The sequence below is a fragment of the Nipponia nippon genome, unplaced genomic scaffold, assembly GCF_047370975.1.
Source record: "Nipponia nippon isolate SJK-2023a ecotype South Korea unplaced genomic scaffold, ASM4737097v1 scaffold_3, whole genome shotgun sequence".
In the NCBI taxonomy this organism is placed as follows: Eukaryota; Metazoa; Chordata; class Aves; order Pelecaniformes; family Threskiornithidae; genus Nipponia; species Nipponia nippon.
The window spans coordinates 40978060-41001210 of record NW_028262347.1 but is presented as its reverse complement, the minus strand read 5'-3'; the positions used below and the strand labels follow the sequence as shown (position 1 = coordinate 41001210).

General features: G+C 40.4%; 1 protein-coding gene across 1 annotated transcript; it reads right to left on the bottom strand.

The window, feature by feature from the left end:
- Positions 1–739: 739 nt before the first annotated feature.
- RAB21 (RAB21, member RAS oncogene family) lies at positions 740–19095 on the bottom strand. The gene is made up of 7 exons (XM_087767962.1): positions 18691–19095; positions 13275–13334; positions 12984–13091; positions 11373–11436; positions 10492–10546; positions 9963–10051; positions 740–9047 (listed from the first exon to the last, which is right to left on the bottom strand). The coding sequence occupies exons 1-7, from the start codon at positions 18835–18837 to the stop codon at positions 8908–8910; spliced, it is 663 nt and encodes a 220-aa protein (XP_087624088.1). The 5' UTR covers positions 18838–19095; the 3' UTR covers positions 740–8907.
- Positions 19096–23151: the final 4056 nt, after the last annotated feature.

Sequence of the window (23151 nt, the reverse complement as noted above, 5' to 3'; positions counted from 1 at the left end):
GTTCCTCATATTCTAAGAGGTCCCAGTCCTCAGCCTGAATTATGTTATAGACAATAAAGGAGATATCCCAGGATTTAGCTGTCACATGCTCTTGTTTCCCACCTACAAGAAGAAAAAGTAAAAAAAGAATTGTCCTGTCCTATGCCACAGTTAGGAGAGCAGGAAAGAGATCAGGCTCTGGCTACATCCATTCAAGTCAACCAAGTAAACCTGGGGTACTGACCCACAGTCAGCCTTGCTGTTTAATCATTAGCATGCTCTTTTATATGGCAATGGCCCATACCATTTAGGTTTCCCATAGACTAATACCTAGATGCAGCGTAGTGAACAGCACAGCCACTCCAAGCAGGCAGCATGTAAATACGATTTAAAGGGCAGAAGAGGACTTTTGCAGCATGTAAATATGATTTAAAGGGCAGAAGAGGACTTTTGCCACCTGGATGAAAGCTGTACTGTGCCATTTGCTCGTGAGGCCAGAGGTCCTTATGTACCCTGGCCTTATTTCTTTGCCAGTACAAATGTAGCCTCTGGGACCAGTTAGGGTCTTCTCTACTCAGTAATTGTCTCTACCTCAATGTAGAAACTGAGAAATAGCCTTCCTAACCTATTCCTCTAAGAAAACATAAAAAAACCCTAACCTGCACAAGTAAAGCATGCAGGTATAGTAATGTTCCACGCTCAGCTGCCTTCTGCCACAAGGTCAGGCAAGGATAGGGACAAAGAAATTAAGTACACAGACTGAATTTAAAAGGAAGGAAATCCCTTTCCCCACCAGCATTTATTTGTATTTAGAATGTGAAGGCATGGAGATGTAACAAGACATGAAGGCAGTACAGTGGATGATGAGCTTTCTTCAAGTACTTGCACTATGTCATGTTTTGTATATCCATAACCACAGCTGTGAGTTCTTGTTTGTGAACCTGATATTTTTTTATCTATACATATCAAGTACTAATAGAATTCCAGAATATGAAACAACCCGAAACATACAAGATTCATCATAAGAAAACATTATGGTTGGTACAACTGATCACAAGTTTACAATAGCTTTATTCTCTCAGTGGGACAAGAAACTTTTTTTAAATATAAAAGAAGCAGAGCAGATACCAACATGAAATGCTCTGCATTTGTTGTGCAAGGAGAGATCCATGATTGCATCAGCCTCCACAGAGACTGGTTGGAAGCTATCCGAGAGTGATGACTAAACAGAAAATGATCTGTTGTTTGCCAGTCAGCACAGACTAGCATTGCCAGAGCTAGGAATGCAGAGAGCAAAGACAAATAGTAGTAACTCCATCGCTTGTACGTATGCATTACACCACCAACAAGCGGCAACGTTTCCTGGAAAGAGCAGGAAACTAATGGAACAATTGTTTTAGCGTAAGGGTAGTCAATGCTGTATTTCATCCCAGCTGTTGAGAAAGCAATGCTAAGGATGGGTCCGTGCTACTGACACAATACTTCCTGCTTTCTCGTAATTTGCCATCATAATCCACTTCAGAGATCACTCCACTTCCCAAGCTGAAATCCTTAAGTCCCTGAAAAAGAATCAGTGTCCCATGGTGCCAAGCACCGCAGTATTCACATTCTGAAAGGATGGTCAAGATTCCTTGAACGCCCTAATCAATTTAGTGTCAGTACAATTTAGTGTCATTTTAAGCCTCAAACCAACTTCTCTAACCAGTATAGGCACACCTTACGACCGACGATTGTTTTGCAATTACTCTATATCACAAAACAATGGGAGAGTAGGCTGGTAATCAGAGGTACATTGGATACTCTGCTTCCTCTTGTTATCTGAAACATTCACCATAGGACTCTGATTGCAGGGTGTAACTACATGCAGCACACTTGCTCTTCACCATTTAATATAGACCCTGTAATGAGATGCTGACAGACTTTGGAAAGGCTAAATCTGTGAAGGAACTACATTTACTCTAAATAGCTCTTAAGATTTTAGTTTCTTGACAAAAAAATTCTCACCAGATAGAAAATACACTTCCTGACACAAAGATAGCCGGATATAGCTACTGACTTTTTAAAAATGCAAGTGTAAGGGCTAGGAACAGCCAAAGCAGGAACTGTACAAACTCCATCATCTTGCCCTGCTTTTCCTGTTGCTTGCTGTTTTCATTCAGTGTCCATCCAGTTCAAAAATCACAGCATCAGCTGAACAGCAATTTTCACTAGGGGAGTGTGCGCAAACATTCATTGTTGAGGTACAACGTCATTAAGATACGAACACATAATTGGTGGAAAACTCCCAGTCTTGAGCCTTGGTTCCATGTCCGACTTGTTTTTGCTGCTCCCTTAGCATACAGGCAGCGTACCTGGGGCTATCATTAAACTGGCAAATGTGGTTCAACAGCAACCGCTTCTTCCTCATGAACTGTTCTGGGCTGCCAAAGACCAGTTTTGAGAATCCAAGCTGCATTTTGATGGGTCCCTGCTCACACTACAGTCTGTGGGGTGTATGCTAGCATGATGTAGAGCAACCTCACTGAGCCTGGTTTGGCATCTTAAAGCCATCTTTCATCACATCATACTCAGATGGGTTCAGAAATTTGTTATTGTGTTTGTAACATAAAACACCTGTGGTCTCAGTTTTTACCAAAACCTCTTTGTAAGCCAGGCCACTGCCCCAAGCTCCAGTAATTCAGGGCCACTTTATTAGACTGTTCATCAAGTTTCAAGTTCTGTGACTTACTAAAATGTAAGAGAGAACAATTTGCAGCTATGACAGTAACAAGAATTTCCAGCTCTGTTCTCTTGTACTGATTTTCAGTACACATTTTTTCTCCTTTTTATTGATCCATTTCCACTTACATGCATTTTTACTTTTAATATTAGGCATTGATAGAATAGCAGTCATGCTAAAGAAGTTCTTGTTTCCCTAGTTGATTGATCATTTGGAATTAATTTATCACAAAACTATCTTCATGTAAATGCACTGGTACATAAAATACTCTTAAGATGTATTTAAGAACCCCAGCTGCAACAACACACTGGGAAAGTTAAGGTTTGTGAAGCCTCTGCTAGACACTATTTTTAATTTCCCCCCCCCCCAAGATTTTTGTCCACAAATGCCAAATGGAATATTCCTACAACATTTGACAATGTCAAGTTACCTGATACTAAAAATGCTCTCCTTTTCAGTGTTGACTTTTGCCCTGCTAACATTTTCACTGGGTTCAAAGAAAAGTATTCTACTTGATTGAGCCTGATAAGCTCAATGACCTTATCTCATGAGAAAAATCCAGTAAGACAATCACTATAATGCCTGTATGATCAAATAGCACTGACAGCACTTAATTCTTTAGGTATCAAGTGCTTTCCTTTCCACTAAGAAAAGCCTGATCAGGCAGTTTCCTAAGTTTCCTGTTCTGAAAAAGAGAAACTACTTGTTCTCTTCCACTGTGAGTCCCAAATTTGTTGACCTTTCAGAATGGAGTGATGGGTCTGGAATTTAAGTTTCAAAAGCTCAAAAGAGAACTGTAACATGAATTTGGATCTGTCACAGGATATCAGCTACTTGGCAAGAGGTGAGAAAGTAGTCCTTTCTCTCTCCAATCCTCTCAACTTGGATTTCTTCTAAGTCACTTCCAATATCCAAGAATCAGGAGTGAGGTACCAAGGTCGCAAGGACTCACACCATTAAACTTCCAATACTCTTTCTTCACTGGTTTGGAGGCAGGCTGTGACCAATTGCTGGGGAAGCTCATTGCAATGCTGCTACTCATCATCCTTTGTTGTCATACTTTCAAATTGCATTGCTTCTGGGTGACCTACAATGAAGTATTAAAACCCCTTGCAAGAGACTAGTGAGACGAGATACACTGAAAAAAAAAATGACTTGTCAAGAAGAAAAGCCCCTCTTGAGAAAAAACAATGTTCTCAAACTGAGAGGAACTGGGTATTACTGCTGTAGTCCTGTCACCGCCTAGAAGAGAAGCAAGCAGAGAATACCTATGTTTCCTTTCTTGTACAGGGGGATCTCCAGCATGGAAAGTTTCCTGTAGTAGTAATTCACTAACAACAAGGATCAGTACAGCCAACAAGCAGGAAGAGAAGGACAGAAGCCCTCTCTCCACATGCACTCTGCAGCTGCATCAGGTCATGCTGCTTGCCTGAGTGCACAAAGCAGTGGAAGTAGATGGAAACAATTCTCTTTGCAGTCTGTCTTTCAACATCCTGGTATCGAATAAATACAATCAAAAGCTCCAAACTGTCCAGTGGAATATGAATGAGTACACAGCTCCTCCCTGCAGTCATAGGCATTATTTTAGGGCTGTAGAACGTGCCAATCAATTGAAGGTATGGCCGAGTTTGGTAAACTTAAGTCTTGGGAAAAAATTAAGAATCAAAAGAGATCAGCTTGAAATATGTTTTCATTTTGGAAGCAGAGCAATTTATCATTTTAATCAGATTACAGTAAAACTTTCTCCAAGCCAAAGCATTTTCAGTTATCTTGGACAGAATCATACCTTTTTCATAATGATGACAGTTTCATATATTCTCACTTTTCAAGCCATTTCAAGACAAGAAACATTCCAGATTCTCAACAACTCTCAAAATCATTTCTCCATCTCACTCTGCTCAATACAGTGGCCAATGACAGCTCCAAAAATGCAAGAGGGAAGAGTATACATTGTTATTATTTGATAGAAAAAGCCTAAATTCAGTAGACAGCTACATCACTGAGATGCACAGGTTTGTCCTAAATAGAGGAAAAATCCTGGTGTTGAGCAGAATCCCCCAAAGAGTAGCATGAGCAACAGTGCCCAGCACAGTTGAAAGAGAGCTAGTTTTGGGGCTGTCCTTGTTGAGCTTGTGCAGCAACTAGTGCCAAAGATCTCGATCTTCATCTGCAACTCCTTGACACAACTGTAGTAAAACTTATCCTCACTGCAAGATGTATTTCCTGACTTGTCAGGAAAAAAAAATCCTAAGCTTTGATGCAAACTAAGATCAACAAAGTCAGTTAACTGTAAGTAGCTCATAAATTAGCATATTGTAATGAAGTTTTAAGTAGGTTAGTATTGTGTCTGAAAGTCTGTTCAGTTAGTTGTATTCTGTTTAGTGAAGCAAAAGTGGTATTTCACAGAAGGAAAAACAACCTAGGAAGTAAACTTAAGTCTTGAATTAGGCAACTACCATTGCTGAGAAGACATGCTAGCAACTCCACCAAGAAATGGTGAACTCCGCACCTCACTCAGCAGCCCACTACCAGCACCTTCAGTTTTTCTTACTTGCCTTTTTCTTTCTACTTTCTTCCTTCCACAAAAGCAGAAAAATAACAGAGAGGGGGCTGACTCCAACTCTCTTATTCCCATACTCTATCATTCATACCACTTAACTGCTTTCAGCTTGTAGAGATTCCTGACCTCCATTTGTCCCCAAGCAGGACTCCCATTCCTCTTACCTTCTTTAAACTGTTTTTCTCTGACAGCACCCAACATTTTCAAGGAACTCCATTTGAGCTCCAGCCACCTTCCATGACCTCATACCTTTTTGCAAACCTTGTTTCATCTGGCTTGGAATCTAAAGTAGAAATTGAATTACTAGGTTCTTCAAGAGCTGTAGGCAGAGGTACAAGTTAAACACCCAGAACAACTGAAGTAGCAGGATAAAAAGGGCTAAGGGATACTTTTTTAACAGCAAGAATGGCTGTCCACAATGTGTGAACATTGAAAAGCCTGTAATCAAGGCAACACTCAATTACTTGACTGCTTCAAGAGACCAGCCAATACAGTTCATCTGGACATTGGATGTCCCCATTTTTGAACCACATGCGAGATCACTGCAAACCAGGTGAAGTCACCGCCCCTAAACTTTACAGCTAGTTACACTCATCTCCAAGTACTACACATCTGAATTTGTTAGTGTCCTTGTCTGAATCAGTCTATCTGGTCTTTTATAACTTCTGAACTATAGTCTAAGTGCAGTAAAACAGTGTCCATAAATAACTCCCAATAGAGATTAATGCAGCAGTAAGTGAGTATTTGGACTTCCATTTGTCAGATTTTATTTCGGCAAGGTTCCAGCAAATGCAAGACTCTTGAAAACCAAGCTACACCATAGTAGTACCAGGTTACTTGAGTAAGATCCTGCTCAAATATAGAAAACCAAGCTATCTGTGCTGTCCTATGTATTTAATGCAAAGAACACTCAAAGATGCTTTTCCCTGGAACTGTTGTATTTTGTCTGCTAACTATGAATAGCTGAAGTCTTATGTTAATCAGTTTAAACAATCCATAATGTTTTTACTTGGGTCTTGGAAACCAACTTCCCTGACTTCATGAAACTATACTTTTTTTGTAAAGCAATATAATGATACCCTGCTAAGCACAGGTTTTAAGTTACATAAATAAAGTCCACCCAAACTGCAGCTTAGATGGGAAGGTTTCCAGAGAGTATTTTTCATGCTGTAGCTTAAGTAAGAAAAGTAAATTCTGAGAATTTATGAAAAAAAAAATTTTGCCAATAGCAACCAGAACCTTTTTAATTATACAAAATTGTAAGCTTCCTTACCCTCACCTAAGTTTCCAGTAGTAATAGTTTTAGTTTTGTAAGAGACTTGAGTTAGTATCAACACGGCTTTCTTAATTTTATAATTGACAGAAGTCACACAGAATGCCCCAACCACAGAATACACCAAAGAAAAACTCTTTAGCTGCAGGCAGAAAAATACATTCTACACACTGCTTCTACTTCAAAGTAGTCAAACATAACATTCTCTTGGGTAAACACCTAGTATTAATTTCCAGACCAGAACTGCATCTGTCCACTCCAACAAAGTGGTTCAGAGCAGAGCTTTCTCACATATGCTCTGATGTAGGTAATCCCTCATGACTCATCTGCTTATCAAGTCTAGTTGAGGCTAGGTTGTTTGGTTGGTTTTTTCCCCCACTTCTGCAAAACATGAAATTTGAATCAAAGAAGCTGGAACTCCTATTACAAGGAGATTCCAGTCTTGAACAGAGTCTTGCCAGTTTCACTCCTTATATCAATATTGTATCACTTACAAGACTGACTTTCATCTAACTGTATGGATTTGAAGGTACTGGTTTTAAATCAAGCTGACCTGTTTTTCAACTTTGGCAAGGCTCACTGTTAAGTTAGAATATGATAATGTTAACTTAATGGTGTTGCTACATATATACATGTATAATCAGGAATTTTAGATTCACACCAAAGCTCTGTGCTGTCAAGAAACTGTATCTTCACTAGCATGAAAAGATCACCTTTGTCCATCATGCATACAATCATGTCAGAAGAGCACAGCAATGGTAGCTTAAGAGAAAGTATCTACACCGCAGTTTAGGCAGAAAGGGAAAAAAATGCACCAGGACCAGTCTGTATCAAAGCCATCTATTATTTCAGAGAAAATAAAAATCAGACTGAAGACAGCACACTTCTCTTACACGTCAGACTGATTAGTTACTACTACTACTCCTTTTGTGCATCGGAACATACCCACACCACTCAATGCATTCATATGCAATACTAATTCTACCCTTCAGAAAAAGGAAGGCCAAGGAATATTCTATTTTGTCATAGACATCACCTTTACTGTTTTTCCAAGCATGACAACTTAAGTAAAAAAGTCAGAGCACAAAACATTTTGAAGTTTCAGCTACCACCATTTGTGTTTCTTCGATAGTAGTTTATACACTTCTTGTGAAAACCCTCCTCCAAAAACTTAAGTGGGCTTCAAAACGCTTTAAGAGAAAGAGCAAGTCAGGAGTAAGTTCAGTTCTGTCTAGTATCTCCAAAGTTACAATTACATCTGGCAAGTTTCATATCTTCCATTTAATCACTCCAAATCAGAAGCAGTTCTAGTTAATGCCAATTCATTGGTTCACTCAAGCCCTGCAATACAGGGGGAGAAAAAGTTATGCTCATTAATAGTTTATAATGCTGTCTTGGGACACAAATGTATTAATGCAGCTTAAGAGTTTTCCTTGCATCTGGTTTACTAGCTACCAGGGAGATGAAGGCTAAAGTTGCTTTGACTTTCTGGGGATATTGTGAGAGGCCAAAGTAACTGCAGAGGCAAAAGATATGCATGCGCCAACTGTTTTAGCTGGGAGTCAAACACCTCAATATTAAACAGCAGTCTAAGGAAGCATTCTCTTCCCGCTAAGGGCATACTCTAAATACTGCTGCTTGCCAGAAAAGGCTTTAAAAAAATGCTGTAGCTATGAATGTACCAAAAAAAGCTGTTTTCAGGTAGGAGGAATAGAATGAGCAATTCAACAGTACACATGAAAAGCTTGCATCTTTCACTGACTTATTCACTTCACAATCACTGACAAGACTGATGTACATATTTCTGCACCTGCAATTGTAAAAGCAGATAAAATATTTAATACGTAATTTACAATGTATTTTACCAGCTTGGCATACAGGATGAACAGAATATATCAAAGTAGTTGACAGTTATAGGCTTGTGGAGGCCCTGCAAAAATATTACTTCAGATATCTGCTAATTTAAAAAAAAAAAAATCAATTTGCATTTTAGAAGTGATACAATTCAATCTACCACAAAATACAAAGAGCTGCAAAAACGTATACCATTCCAACAACAATGTATATAAGTTATTAAATAATGATCTGATTTAAAAGAATATAAATGAAGCCTTTAAGTAGGTCTTTTCTACATGCATATTAATCCTCATTAAAGAAAAATATGTAAAAAGGCCATTGGTAATTGCTTTGTTAACCACTGTAGAAAATGCCAATTCTCTGGTCACAGACGCCACTAGTTTAGCACTTAAGGTCTCTGCAGTGTTACATGTGATTATTTTTAAATACTGTTAATTCTATTACTCCATTGGTAAAGAATGCGTGACTTGGAATATGGCAGTCTTCATATTGAGAGGGCAGTGATGCACAGTTTTATAATTATCCAGAAGAACAGCACCCTCCACTGCTCTGTACTTGTGGTTCATCATCAATGATCTGTACACCTCGCCTTGCTATTCCTGACTGACTGGAACCATTGCCTCTTGCTCTTTCATCCACTTGAGCAGTTTCTATCATTCCTGTAAAGGAAGAAATGTATTAGATTTTATTGCACTGCATTTTTACACAAGACTGAGATCTTAATCTATTTGAGTTACATGCACAGAGACAGAGTTCAGCAAGACTGGTTCTATTTATTATGCAGAATTAAGTACTCGGGTATCACATGGCATAGCTGAAAGAACATACTTAAATCATCTTCCTAAAGCACCAAACATTCAGCAACTCCTGTTGACTATGGTAGACCTTAGATGCTCAAATGTTTTGGAGTTAGTGACTTCAAAAGCTACATTCACCCATCCATATCAAGAACATTCTGTTAAAAAAAAAACCAAGAACCACCCTCCCCCCCCACACACACACACCACACCACCCCCCACGAAAATCCCCAACCTGCTCTTCAGACATGCAGGTGAAGTTTTGCTTAAATTCTTATATCATAAGAACACAACGAATAGGACAACTTCCCTGTGTTGCAACGCTTTTATCCCACATTCCGTGATGTTTACCATTTGCTTAGACTGCTGTGTAAAATTTGCATCATTAGAACTTCGAGTTCATGATTTGTAATTAACATCATTTGAGAAGATTTTTTAAAGAGGTTGAAAGAGGGTTTGAAGCAGGCAATAGTGAGACCAGTCACATGAAGGTTGATTTGAGGTTACTATTTACACATGCTGAGTGAACCAGCAGTCAGTGCTCCAACAAATGACAAAAAGACATTTTTGGAATACAGCATGAATTTGCAATATTTTAAGCATCCATACATCAAGCTTCCATAGCTGTTACGGTACACAAGTGGCTTGACGTAGACTCCGATTAAGTCAGTTCTTGGTAATAGTTTACATTAAGGCTTTTCTATATGGTTTTAAGCATTCTGAAGCCTTGAGCATTTTGTGAATGAGCTCTTTACCAACAAAAGAGATAATACCTACTTTTACAAAGGTCAAGAAACAGTTCTTCAATTCCTTTGTTCTGTTTAGCTGAAGTATGATAATGTTTTGCTCCAACAGATTCAGCATACCTGTAGGAATGCAGATACAGAACTTCATTGTACTAAAGGACTCAAATCTTTCTAAGCAACTTTACATGAAGCAAAAAGATGATCACAAGAGGTTTTATTCCAAATACAGAATTAATCAGTGAAATCATATGCTGATTTATGTAAAATAGGAATTATGTGGTTAAAACTGCCATGACTGATAAAAAAACACTACATGAAATAAAGGAAGTTTAATGTCTAGAAATGCATTTAAACTGCAAATGACTTTAATCATGTACAACTCTCAAGTTACACTTTGGTCAGTAAGGACATTCTGTGACTCAGATACCAACAGAACACTTAACACAGCAGCCAGCTAGGCACTGCTGGTTTATGCCTGCCAGTTGTTAACAGCATCACAAGTTTGTTACTCCAGCACCATCTTGCAATGACTGTTTCTATTAATAATTGGTGTGACTTACGTTTCTGCTTCTTGCACTGAAACATGTCTCTCTTTTTCCAAGTCTATTTTATTACCTGTTGGAAACAAGTTAATCTTTCAAGTCTTTGTACTCCAAAATTACCCAAAAGAAAGCAGTCATGTAATCATTGTACACCATCATATTCTTACAAGCTGTCCCAGTAAAGACCAACTTTTACACAGGTCTCAATTTGGAGCACAATGATATAAGAATCCCCTTTCACTCAAGCATTTACAGGCAACAAAGATGAAGTTCGACTTCTGTAGAGAGATCAGGATAGCTAAATACCTCCATATAAGCCACCAATTCAGCCTTCTGCTTTTCTTTTGTAATTTATGAGCAGCTTATCTGTGCTGCAGAGGTAGTTTTTGTAGAATATCCATACATCTGTCCTCCTGAAAGTGTTTTAACCACTAGATGCAATTTTAAATCTAAACCCAGTATTTCTGCTGCATTCTGTTTGCATTGAAATATCCAAGCTTTAAGACTCATTCCACCGGCCAAGCACTTGATTATGAAAACAGACTAGCATCCAGTCTATGCCACTGAGAACAGTAAAAAACGTGACATTTGAGTACTTGCAAGAAGGATAATACACACTTGAGGTTTATGTTTCTCTTCATTAAACTACAGTCTGCAGGTGTCTGTACCATGTACTTCCAATACAGTGTCATTAAACAGCTTGTTTTTCAAAACTACCTCTTATTTTCCTCAATGTGATCTACTGAAACTTCTAGCTCCAACTGAATTTTAAATACGAAATTAACCTAAGCTTTACCCCTTCATATGTACAAGCTGTGAAAGCAGTGTTTGGAAGATGCTACTAATCAAAAAAACCATTTCTGATTCAGTGATTATAATCACATGTTAAAAGGACTTACCTACTATACATAAACAGATTTCATTTCCCAACATTTTTCTTAATTCTTTAACCCAGTTTTTTACCTGCAAAAAGAACAGAGGTAAGTTTATTTTCACTTTATATATTACTACCTCAGACATTGTGGAACTGACCCATTTCTTTCATTAGCTGTTTACTCTAAACTTGAAACAAACATGTTTAGAGCAACATAGATGGACAAAATATTCTTTAGATAGCTACACATGGCTCTTGTTCAGCATGTTTTAGTTTGCAGCTGAAATTAAGAGCAAGTGACTTAAATAAAATGGTTCAATTACTCCAGAAATATAACTCACCACACTTGTGTTAGCCCCACTCCAAAGAACAAGTTCACTGCATTGGCCACTTTAGGTCAGGCATGAGATCTTTTATCAACAGGCACTTACTGACAGATCACAAATGGTACTTTAAAGGTAGAGGTACCTGAACTGAGTTGTTCAGGTTAGATTATAACAGATGTTTGCTTCCTGAGAGAACAGGTGGGACAAGAGTGTCAAGTCAGCTGATGGTAAGGTATCTGTTATCAATTCTGTTGTCATGCTTTGAAGTTGTATGATCACTGCATTGACTTAGGGACTGCTATTTTAAGGGAATTTAAGTTGTCAAGAGAGGCAATCACTTCAAGAACCTAAAAATAGTTAGGATACATGATACAGAGGTAGTTATGCAAGAACTTCTGCAAATTAACCTTCCCTCTTTTTTCTGAGAATTTAAGTGTTCTGACATCACAGAATTTTACTAAGTAGAAATCAGCACAAAAACACACAAGTTGTAGTACTCACAAGCCATCACAATTCTGCAGATGGGGCACAAGCGTTTAACTGCTAGCACAAGTGCTTTACTTGCCCTACATCAGACTATTTAAATTACTTAAGCTGTTGTGGAACAATACCCTTATACTACTTTCTATCACTGCTAACCCAAGCCTTGCCCATACAACCACAATTTCTTAGTCCTCTACACAGAAGTCCTACTGGTTTTGCCACAAGCTAATCGGAGACAGACTCACTTAGGAAAGAGTGTCACAAGTTTTCAGCTGGAACATCCTATAGAGTGATAAGCACTGATTTGACACAGGATTGGAAAAAACTCACCTGGTCAGACTGATCAACTAATACTGCTGTAAAATAATTAGCCATCAAATTTCAGGTTTTGATGAGGATTTGAAGTCTAAATATCTATTAGCACTGAGAAAGTAACGTTTCCACTATCATGTATTGCAATTTCAGAGTTCTCAGATCTGTAAAAGGTCATGTCACTTAATATCTTTTAGTAATTTGGTTTATACAGTAGAGATCAGTATTACATACTATCACAACAGTACTGGTTTATGTTTATAGCCTGCCACAGGTAACTCACATCTAATTCTCTGGTGTTCTTTGAATAACCCTGCTAGAACTTTAGCAGACTGAAAAAGTCAGCCTTCAAAAGAATACTAATAAGGCATATAGTTCCATTATATGCTCTAAATTTGCAGATGTAATATATATATAGCTATTGCTGAAAACAGAAGATTCCCATTTACACACTTGTATCACAGATTATCTTTCAATCAGTTTACATCTCACAGAGGTAAAAATCCATCCAGTACCTTTTGAAAAGAGTCTTCATCTGTTATATCATATACTAGAATAGCGCCATTAGAATCCCTGTAGTAGATCGGCCCCAGTGCATGAAATCTTTCTTGGCCAGCTGTATCCTGCATTTAAAATATACTTGTTAGCATTTAAGACAAAGCAAACAATACTTCAAGAAACTCCAAATACTTTGAAATTTTACTTTATTAAGAAGTGCCTAACATTTGAGCTCTAGTAAACCTAAGTAATTTTTCATGAAAATATTCTGTTTAGCTAGGAAAGGGAAAATAGGAAAGTAAACATACCCATATTGCAAGGTTTACTCTTTTCCCACCAATATTTAGCTTCTTTGTAAGAAAAGATGCCTGGAAAGCAAAACAGATTAGAGTTAAGTTTTGTACACAAATGTCTCATTTGACTTCAGATTAATTTGTTAATAAAAACATCTGAATCAATAAAAGACAGATTTCTGGATCAAAATACTCTTTAAGCCAGAAGGCTGAGTCAATACTAAACCAGTTAGTCATTTCACTACAGTTTGCCAGGAGTCTGTTCTAAATAAATTTGGCTTAAGCCAATCATTTACTATGTGTTTTTGCTGAATGATTTGGGAAGGATAAGACAGTTGTGTGGAAAGAGTCTGAATTCACAACACTGATAAGTCTAAGCTGAACTCAAAGCATTCCACAAGAGTACATGAAGTTTGGGTAGGGACCAGGCTAACAGGATTTTTAATTTGCAGGAATTAAGTGAAGTAGTTCACTATTAGTGAGGTACTAGAACAAATAAAATAGTTCGAGTTTATCACTAAAAGTCTCAGAACACTAGTGTTCTGCAAGTTTCCTTGTCTGTATCTTTTCCCTGTGGGCCCTGAAAGTGAGCCCACAACTCTCCCCATCCTTTTCTGGGGGCTTTTCTGGGGCAGTGGTATGGTTTGCTTGGAAGGTTTTTTTGGTTTGGTGTCATCCCCCGACACTGAAAAAAAAAATATTCACAGGAGATTGTGGCAAGGTTATTTAGCATTGAGCTACTGTACTTGCTCTCTGTATTAAAACTTGATGAATTTGTACTAATTAAGTTTTAATCTACCTAAAGTCTTAGGCCCCTAACCAAAAAAGGAGAAACAATATCCTGTATCAGATACCCTGTTTACAAGCAAGTTTGTGTAAAAAGCTTGCCCGATAACAAGATTGGAACCTGGTATTTGAAGTAGTCATGGTTAGTAATGAGCAGAAGGCTTTGCGAACATGCTGTGAGAAACAGTCAATACTCTATTACAGATTAAATGCTTCATTCTTCTTCACTGTGTTCATATACTTGAAGAGTACTGTTAGCAGGCTCCGTTCTTTAATTACTAGGTACGGGTAAGTTTGGCATATTTACCACCAGTAAAGTGCATTTTACAGCCACAGTGGCAAACATGCCAAAGACAAACCACCTAATATCTACCTTTTAACACACACACACACACACACACACACCCCCCTCCAAGTTCCATTTGTCTCATGGAAGAGCAAGGTTACTATTCTGCACTCTTCCTGAGGTTAGAGAGCAAAAAATAATCAGGTAAACAGGAGGACTATGCAGTTTTTAGAAATCTGGGGGGAACCCAACATGGAAGGAAGAGCCTTAACTATTGTTTTGAGATAGTTTAGGGACCTAGTTTAGGAAAACAGTCAGCTGCCAAGAGTGTCAAAGTCTTTGAAATCACCACAGTCTAGACAGCATTAGGTAATTACACATAGACGACGATTCAACTTTTTTTCTAATCTCCCAAGAATTTACCAAATTGAATATTACAGATTTAAGTCTGAGTTAAGTCTTACTCAACTTACAGTCGGTAACTCCTTTCCACATTGTTTTCATTACTATGACAATTCATTTTTTCTAGGACCTTCAAAAACCCACATATATAGGACCACAGTTAATACAAAAATAAGTAATCTCAAACAGCTCTTTGAAGTAAGCTACTAATTTTGGTATTTTGACTCTAGTGTCTTATGACTGGTCTGAAGAATACTTGCACGCTTAGAAGGAAAGGATAATGCAATTATAAGAGCTAAAACTCCATTCTCTTTTTGTGCCTGTAGAAAATCTTTTCTTTCTTTTAATTCTTTCTTCCAAGAGCTCAGTTTCACATGTTCATCAGGTCCTGTTAGGAGCTGATAAAGGGGCCCAAGTAGAACACAAGGAAGGCCCAGCTGGAAAAGATTCTCTTGAAGGTCACTGCATAAAAGCAGGTGTATGTCACCTGCCCCTTGACTGCTTCATCTTCAGAGGCAAGCCAGGCATATGAACACTGCATATAGCACTGAACCTCCTTGCATTGTCCCCCACCCCCCACTATCTTAGACAGCCAAGACACCTTTTCCAGGTTATGCAAAGTCCAGCAAAGAAAGCGATCAGGATCTGCATAGTATGATTAGCACCACATCAGTGGCTCTCTTGGGTTGGATATTTTGCAGTCCTCCACACATTTGAAAGATTAGTACACAAAAGTTGTATTTATCTTGAGTAATTAACTAACAGAAAGTGTCTACCCAATTTGTTTTAAAAAATAGTTTGACAGTAGGTTTATTATTGGAGTAATTCCAGCACAGTTCACTTGTTATCAATTTATAGCTTACAATTATTTTATCAAGAGCACTGACCTCAATATTTCAGTCAATGGGAACCAATTCTAACTGTCCCACCAAGTCTGACAACAGGTTATGGATTGTATTCATTGCTTGCAAAAAAACCCACCTTTCCTGCATCAGCTTTTCCACGTTATTTTAGATAAGTGTTTTATGTGAATCAGTAGCTACCTTAATTTCAATTTGCAGGTCATCAGTATCTTAAGTACATGACTTGAAGCTATCATAACTACAACAACACAAGCCAGCAGCCTCCTAACCTCAAAGGAAGTTCCAGTTCACCATTTCCCTCTAGCTAGCGTTTAGGGAAAGGGCGCATGGAGAGAAGAGAAACAGTTCCCTTTCACTAAAAGCCTTCTGTTACTAGCACAAAAGGAGCCCTCCTATTTGGACATACACAGGTTAACTTCACAACAAAATAATACTTAAGTGTTAGAATTCAGACAGGAAAGCATAGATACACATTAGCTAAAAGATTCACACTGACCAATTTAAAGACTTCCTATGCTCTCTCCCATCACTGGGCTCACACTGCAGGAAGCCCCAGCCAACACCACTAAAAGTTTCCAGAAGGCTACAGTCTCACCACCCTTTTTGTTGCAATCATGTTGGAATAAAGCACTACACAGTACTTTCTTTAAGTCAGAGATTACTGTGGATGGAGAGCCTCTTGTCTCAGTATCTAGTAGTCTTTTCATATGATTCATCACTGTGGCTCCTTTGCTGAATCAGGAGCAAAGTAATTATCTAATTTTGGCTTTATTGGAACAAAAGTAATTTGGTGCAATACTTTGAACTGATGCCATGAAACAAAGCCACCATATCAGATTAGGCCTTTAATCTTAAAAAAAAAAAAGGATGTTTTGCAAAAATGTCACTTCATGGCTTAATCAGATACCCTAGTTTCACCTTATCTTGTTTTTTAGGGGATTTTTTAATTTGCTAGTGGAAGAACTTATTAAAACTTTGCTCTAGAACTGTAAAATGTAGGAATACAAGAATAATAAAGATAATACTTCACAAGTGCACATGAGGTACAGTAAGATTCAACAGCAACTGACATTGTATTTTACAATCAATAAGATGTATATGTGACTAAGGAGGCTCAGAACAGAAAAGCAATTGAGTTGAGAAACACCATGCCGTCAGTTAAAAGATACAGGTAGCAACCAGAAACCTAATCACAGCTGAGAAACAAAATCTCACATGTGAGCATGCGCTTCCACTCCTCTACAAGGGCACACACACCCCTTTCCAGACAGCCAAAACTGGAAGCTCTCAAGCCATAGTATCAGAGACATTTTCCTGTCAACATTTTGGAGCCATTTAAAGGTCCACTTTATGACATTTGTGACCCAAGTCTGTATTCCGACTCACTTTTTGCTTCTCATTTTAGGTTTTCCACTACAGATTTAAAGAACATGATTAACAAAAAAAACACCGAGCTGCATCACATGACAAACTACTCTGCTCTACTCTTTCTACATGGGATACGAGAATTCAGCTATACACGATCCTTTCCATGCACTTTAAATTATTTTTTGCCCAGTGCTACACTTCAGCTGCAGCTCTGACGCCTACAAGCTACTAGTCATTTCTGTAGCATAGCAAATATCAATTACCTCTGTGGCAATCAGAGCTACAATCAGCTTGCCGTAAACGCCACACCATGCCTAGTAAACCTACCAATAGATTAATCCAACAGTAGAGTATGAACATAGGGTAACGAAATTTAAAACATGGTTTTTTTAGCTCTTTATAGCAAAAATGAAGCAACAGTATCTGTTTATGAAACATTCCCTGTGTTGTTTCTAGTGTATCTCTAATGTTTCTTTAGTTTTAAGGGACAGTTTCACTATTAAATACTTCTGAGATACCCAACCCACAACAGTTTTCCCCTAAATGCATAGGAATAGTGCACAACTACCCTAAGGCTCTTTTTTGGCATCACCTACTATTTATTCTGTACTTCACAGTATCTCAAAAGTAATTCGAAACCCACTAGTGGCCCACGTGGTTGCAGGGTTTGTTTCTTTATTTACTAAAAAAAAGTATTAAGTATTAATGTATTAAATACATTACAGTGCTAAAACCACACTTCCATACAAATGCTCACAACTGCTAAGAAAGATACCGTGCAACTGGTGTAACTGCAAATAAAAAGCAGAGACATCTCAAAAGACTTAACATACAACCCACAACATGAAGTTTAAAACATGTTTTCTGAGCCCACATACAACATAAGCCTTTTATTTTGTACCATGGCGTACATGCCACTCAGCACTCGTAGGTAATGAAAAACCATTACTTTCAAGCAGACACCTCGTCACATTTCGTAAGTGGAACGTGACTTTTTAGTTCTTTTTTAAATTAGCAGACAGTACTACTGAGAATCAGGCCAAAATTCAGGGAGGCGACGTGACAAGCAAGTAAGCCTTAAGAATCTTTTGTGTTATTAAATCATAAGCCTTAAACTCATAAACCATTTTGTGAAAGCTGTTCTCTTTAAACAGCAGTATTTAGGTAGTTCAAGTGTTCGGATTTGAGAACATGAGGGAGACTATAATTAACAGAAATGCAGCACATATGAAACACTTAGTCATCAGTCACTACCGATTATTACAATAACAACATTACTTTCAAACCACGCTTCCCAAGATTCAAATGAAAACATTCATATACGTAACTGGAAAAAACCAAACCGCATTCAGAACAGAAACCAGGCCTTTAAGTACTGGAAGCTTGAGCGCTAAAGAGAACAGGAAAATTAGCTTCCAGCAAACTCGGCAGGGGACAGCCACCATCTGAAGGGCGGCGGTGGTCACTCCGGCCGCCGTTAAGCGGTGAACGAGCCGGCGAGCACCGAAACCCTAGCGCGGGTTTCAGGAGCAACGCTCCCGGAGCCCCGTGGCGGAAGGGGCAGGCCGGTAAACGACGCAGGGGCGGACTGGCACCGGCCAGCAGCCCTAGAAGGTGCGCAATGGAAGGGGAGAAGAGCGGCGGACGCCCACCCACCCACCTCCCCCCGCCCTGGCCCGGTAGCTCCGGGCAGGGGCTCCCCGCCCGCCCCCAGCCCGGCCCGCACCTGCAGGGTGGTGATGTGCTTGTCGTTGAACTTGTTCTCGCAGTAGCGCAGCACCAGGGAGGTTTTCCCCACGCAGCCCTCCCCGAGCAGCACCACCTTGAAAGAGAAGCTGCGGCCCCCGGCCGCCGCGCCGGCCCCCGCCGCCATCCGCGCCCCGCCGCCGAACCGAGCCGGGCCGCCGCCGCCTCACATCAACGGTCCGCACCGCGGCCGCGGGGCGCCGCCGCCGCCGCCACCACCGCCGCCACCCTCGCCGCCGCCCACCGGGACGGGGACCCGCCGGGAGGGGAGGAGAGAAGAGGGGAAGGGAAGGTGCCGCTGAGGCCGCGGGAATAGGGGCGCGGGGAGGAACGCGGAGAGACACAACGTTCCGCCTAATGGCGTCTTCTTCCTCCTACGTCACGCGCTGCTCGGTCACGGGCACCCCCAGCCACCAATGGGAGGGGTGGAGGCGACGGCGGCGAGAGGCCCCGCCCAAGAGCGGGGGAAGGGGGGCGGGGAGCGGGGAGGGGCGGAGTCTGCTGGGGCGGGGCCTGCGCCGGAGCCGGGGCGGGGCGGGGCGGGCGGCGGGGGCGGCCTCTCCTCCTCGGGCTGCTGGCGCCGAGCGGCGGGCCGCGGCCGGCGGAATGGGATCGCCCCGCTCCGCCCCGCCCCGCCCCGCTCCGCTCCGGCGTGAGAGCCTGCACGGGCGCGGGAGCAGCGGCGTGAGGAAGTGGACGTCCCTGCCGGCGGCTCTGCCGGCGGCGGCGGCCCGGGCCCGGCCCTGCGGTCGTCGACCTCCTGGCTCAGGGGCAGGCCGGGTGAATCACTTCCCGGCAGCGGCCGGGTTTTTCCATTGCCCGCACAGGGCCGCCGGAGCGGCGGCGGCTGGGGCGAAGGCAGCTGCTTGCAGAGATCCGCCGTGGGGCGGAAAGGAAGGAGCTCCTCCTCAGGTCGTCCCCCCCCCCCCCGCCGGTTCTAAAAATACCCGCCTGTCCCTAAGAGGCGCCCCGAGGGGAGCGGTGAGACAGGCCGCTGAGGGGGAAGACGCTCCAGCCCCCCGCGTAACAAATAGCTTTACCTTGTCTAGAAGTAAAGCGGCGGTAGAGGTGCGAACCCGTGCAAGATTTACACACGCATATGGATTTGCGTTTAAATGTCGTGATAAGGCTTCCACATGCAGCAGACGTGTCTGCCAAGCATCTCCCCGGGAGCAGCAGGCCAAAGCCTCCGACAAACAGATTATAAACATCACCAGCACGGGTGTCGCTCCAGCTTCGGTGCCTCTATCCATGCGAACCGAGTTACACGAGCATCTAAATGTTTGCAAAAAAACAATCCGTAATAAAATGCTTTAAAACAGAGGTGTGAGAACAGGCAATGAAAAAGGCATAAGAAAAATGCTCTTCTGTCGAGTTCCTTGATTGTAGGGGTCTGGTGGTGGTTCATACACTCAAGAACTAGATAACTGCCTTGTAAAACTGCGTATCATTCCTTAATTAAAAGCAATCCTCACAAACCAATCCAAACTACTGCAGCGTAACTTCTCTCTAGTGATCATTTAGTGGTAAGAAAAATAATGCTTATGAAAAGCGATCACAGTGCAGTTTCCTATTCCTCTGTCAGATAGTATTAATGCTCTGTTGTGTGACAAAGAATAGAGGAAAGAACAGAGAATGCATCCAGGACAACAAAGATCAGATTTCCTGAAGCAAGAAGCCTCATTACTGAACAGCATTACATTCACATACAAAGTGGATTGTTTTTATTTTCTCCAGATGTAAATGAAGTAAACCTTTTTATTTTATCCAGATGTAAATAACGGAAACGGGACAAGGTAAAAAATCAATGCAGACACAATCTTCAGGAGTATCTTTTCTTTAAATAAATTCCCAGTTTTGTTAGCACATAAGCGGTTCCAGCAAGTTACCATAAAAATACTGTCTTGCTGGAAAGTGATGCTGGCTTCTGTCAATCAGGCCTTCTGTGTACAGGCAGTAAAACTGACAGGCACGTTAGTTACCTTCTTTCAGGCTGAGTAGAAGGAGGAGGTAAGATGGGGTTTGGATTAAGGTTGCCAGAGACGATGGAAATCAACGCTCCCAAGCACAAGCTGCTTGCAGGGCCCAGCAGGTTGAGGCTTTCCTGGGTAACTGGTGGCAAATGCATTTGCTAAGACACAGGGCTGTGTGGAAGGCTGTCTCAAAAACTGTTAGCAAACAACCTTCCTATTGTAGCTTTTTACTGTTTTCATCAGAAGCAGGTTCTATGTACATTCTTTATAAATACACAGGATTATACTGAAGAATATGCCTGATTGGTACTTTTCAGTTCTCCTTTGAATAGAAATGATCCATATATCAGTTATATCTTGTTGGTTAAAGGGTACTTTCTGCGTGGGTGATTTTTCATCAGTCTTAAGTCAAGTGTATTATTGTACTGAACACTGGTGGAAATACAGGCTATCTTCCAGCGAGAAAGAGAGCTGAAGCTTTGAAAAGGGCTACAGGAGAGACACCCTATATGAAGTCCATATGCTGAATGCGCCTGGCAGCATAACTGTGAGCATCGTTTTTCTAACAGAGGGCACAGCAAAGTGTAGAACACCAACTGAAGCTCAATTCTGGCAGACTGTATTTCTCCAAGAATCCTTTGCTGTGGTGCAGTCAGAAGACACATCTTCTCACTGACAGTAGGCTGCTGCAAGTAACTACTGTATTCCATCATTTCTGTTTTCCTCTGTCTCATCTGGAACCTGCGATTACTGATTTTCTTGTATGAGAAGTCCTGTACCTTCCAAAACTTCAGCCACCAGTACTAAATGAAATTAAAAGGCCAATCTGGCTGAGAACAGATAATTCTGCCAGAGCTACCTGAAGTGTCACATTTCACTGTAATCTGATATGCACGACTTACTAAAATCTGCAGGTTTAACTATCAGTGATAGTTATCAACTTGCTTTGTTTTAATAGTGTTAATTTCATGTGGGAAGTGTTTATTTCAGCATATTTGGAAGAGAATGCCTCTTTTTCATTTCATTTGGTATGCTTCCCCTTTTTACATAGCTTCCTAAAAATACTTTCACAGACCTTCTGTGTGAACTACGTTGCTGATTACATCCGCATGAAAAATGCCTTTTGAGACATGTTCTCTGTTTCACAAAGAAACTACAATACCCTGTGTGTTATTATGCCAAAACAAATTGCGCCATTGTATCCATTGCCATTACCTTTTATCATTCTTGGTAAGACTTCACTCACGCCTTTTACTTCACAGACGGTGTCATCTCTGAAAGTGAAAATCATGTGCTTCTTTTGGCTTGCATTATTAGTTCTCCTTATAAAAATATTACATGTCTTAATTCCAGTGTAAACTTAAGCACATGTAGTAGCTGTACAGAGGAGATACTGTAGCTGGTCAAACCTACAACAGCACGAACACCTTCCGTGCCGTTGAAAACATACAACTGATTTCTGGCATAATTATGAGTTTCCTGTAAATTATAAACGTGGCAGTTGTTTTGCAGATAACGTCAGTCTTATGTTTGCATTTTTTCCCTTGGAGAATATTTCTGAGCATAATTTGTTGTAGTTGCAGTAAAATACTCTGATTTTATCAGATTTACTTGGAAAAGAAGGATAGTACGAAATCTCAGCCAAATAATGTACAGTTTTATAAGATCAAATGGCTCCTTGAAACTGTATAGATGTCCATAAAAGCAAGAAATCAGAACAGGGGAAAAAAACGACAACAACAAAAAAACACATTTGAAATGAAGTTAGTAATACAGTCTCAGTACTGGCAGGAAAGAGAAATGCTCAGAATGAAATGTGTGTGTTTGTGCTTCTAACGTGACGGATAGATACAAACATCCAGTCTGGATGGAGAGACAGTAACACCGTTCTACCAAATGGCAATCACAGGTAACATCAACCTGTCCATCAAAAATACAGTAGGTATATTTATCTAGGGTGAGATCAGTACTTTGGGTTGCTTAAATTATGATAATTCCGTAAGCACATGTTAAGAAATGTCAATATAGTAAAAAGGTGCGGTCTACTTCAAAAAGAAAGATGACTATTCAGGTTCTGAAGATGAAGAATAAAGATGAAGAGCAAAGCATATGAACCTGAAGAGAAAAGAACCAATAATTCAGAAAGAACCTTGACCCCGAGAGGCTTTTCTGAATGTCTTTTACCCACTCACTCACTGCTGAGAGCCTCCGTGTACCTATGGGGATATACTTGACAGGTTCAGTAATGTGCTTGGAGGCTTTGTGCGGCATGAAATTTGTTTCTAATTTGTAGAAACAAGTAAAACATGGAATTTGATTTCTAGCTAAGAAACAATGCCAGCAAGGGGCAACCATTATTTTTTCTCGTAAAGAAAAATATTATTATTTTTTAAAAGTTCAATTCTCCATGTTGAAGAGGAATTGTCTGTAAATATCATTCCCCCTCGTGTTAAACAGTTCTGAATCCT

Excerpts from the sequence above, each read along its gene's own strand:
- RAB21 (XM_087767962.1), bottom strand. The coding sequence starts at position 18,837 with ATGGCGGCGGGGGCCGGCGCGGCGGCCGGGGGCCGCAGCTTCTCTTTC. Across the intron at positions 10,547-11,372 it reads AATCTGTTTATGTATAGTAG|GTAATAAAATAGACTTGGAA; the intron begins GTAAGTCCTTTT and ends TGTTTCCAACAG. Across the intron at positions 10,052-10,491 it reads TCAGTGCAAGAAGCAGAAAC|GTATGCTGAATCTGTTGGAG; the intron begins GTAAGTCACACC and ends GCATTCCTACAG.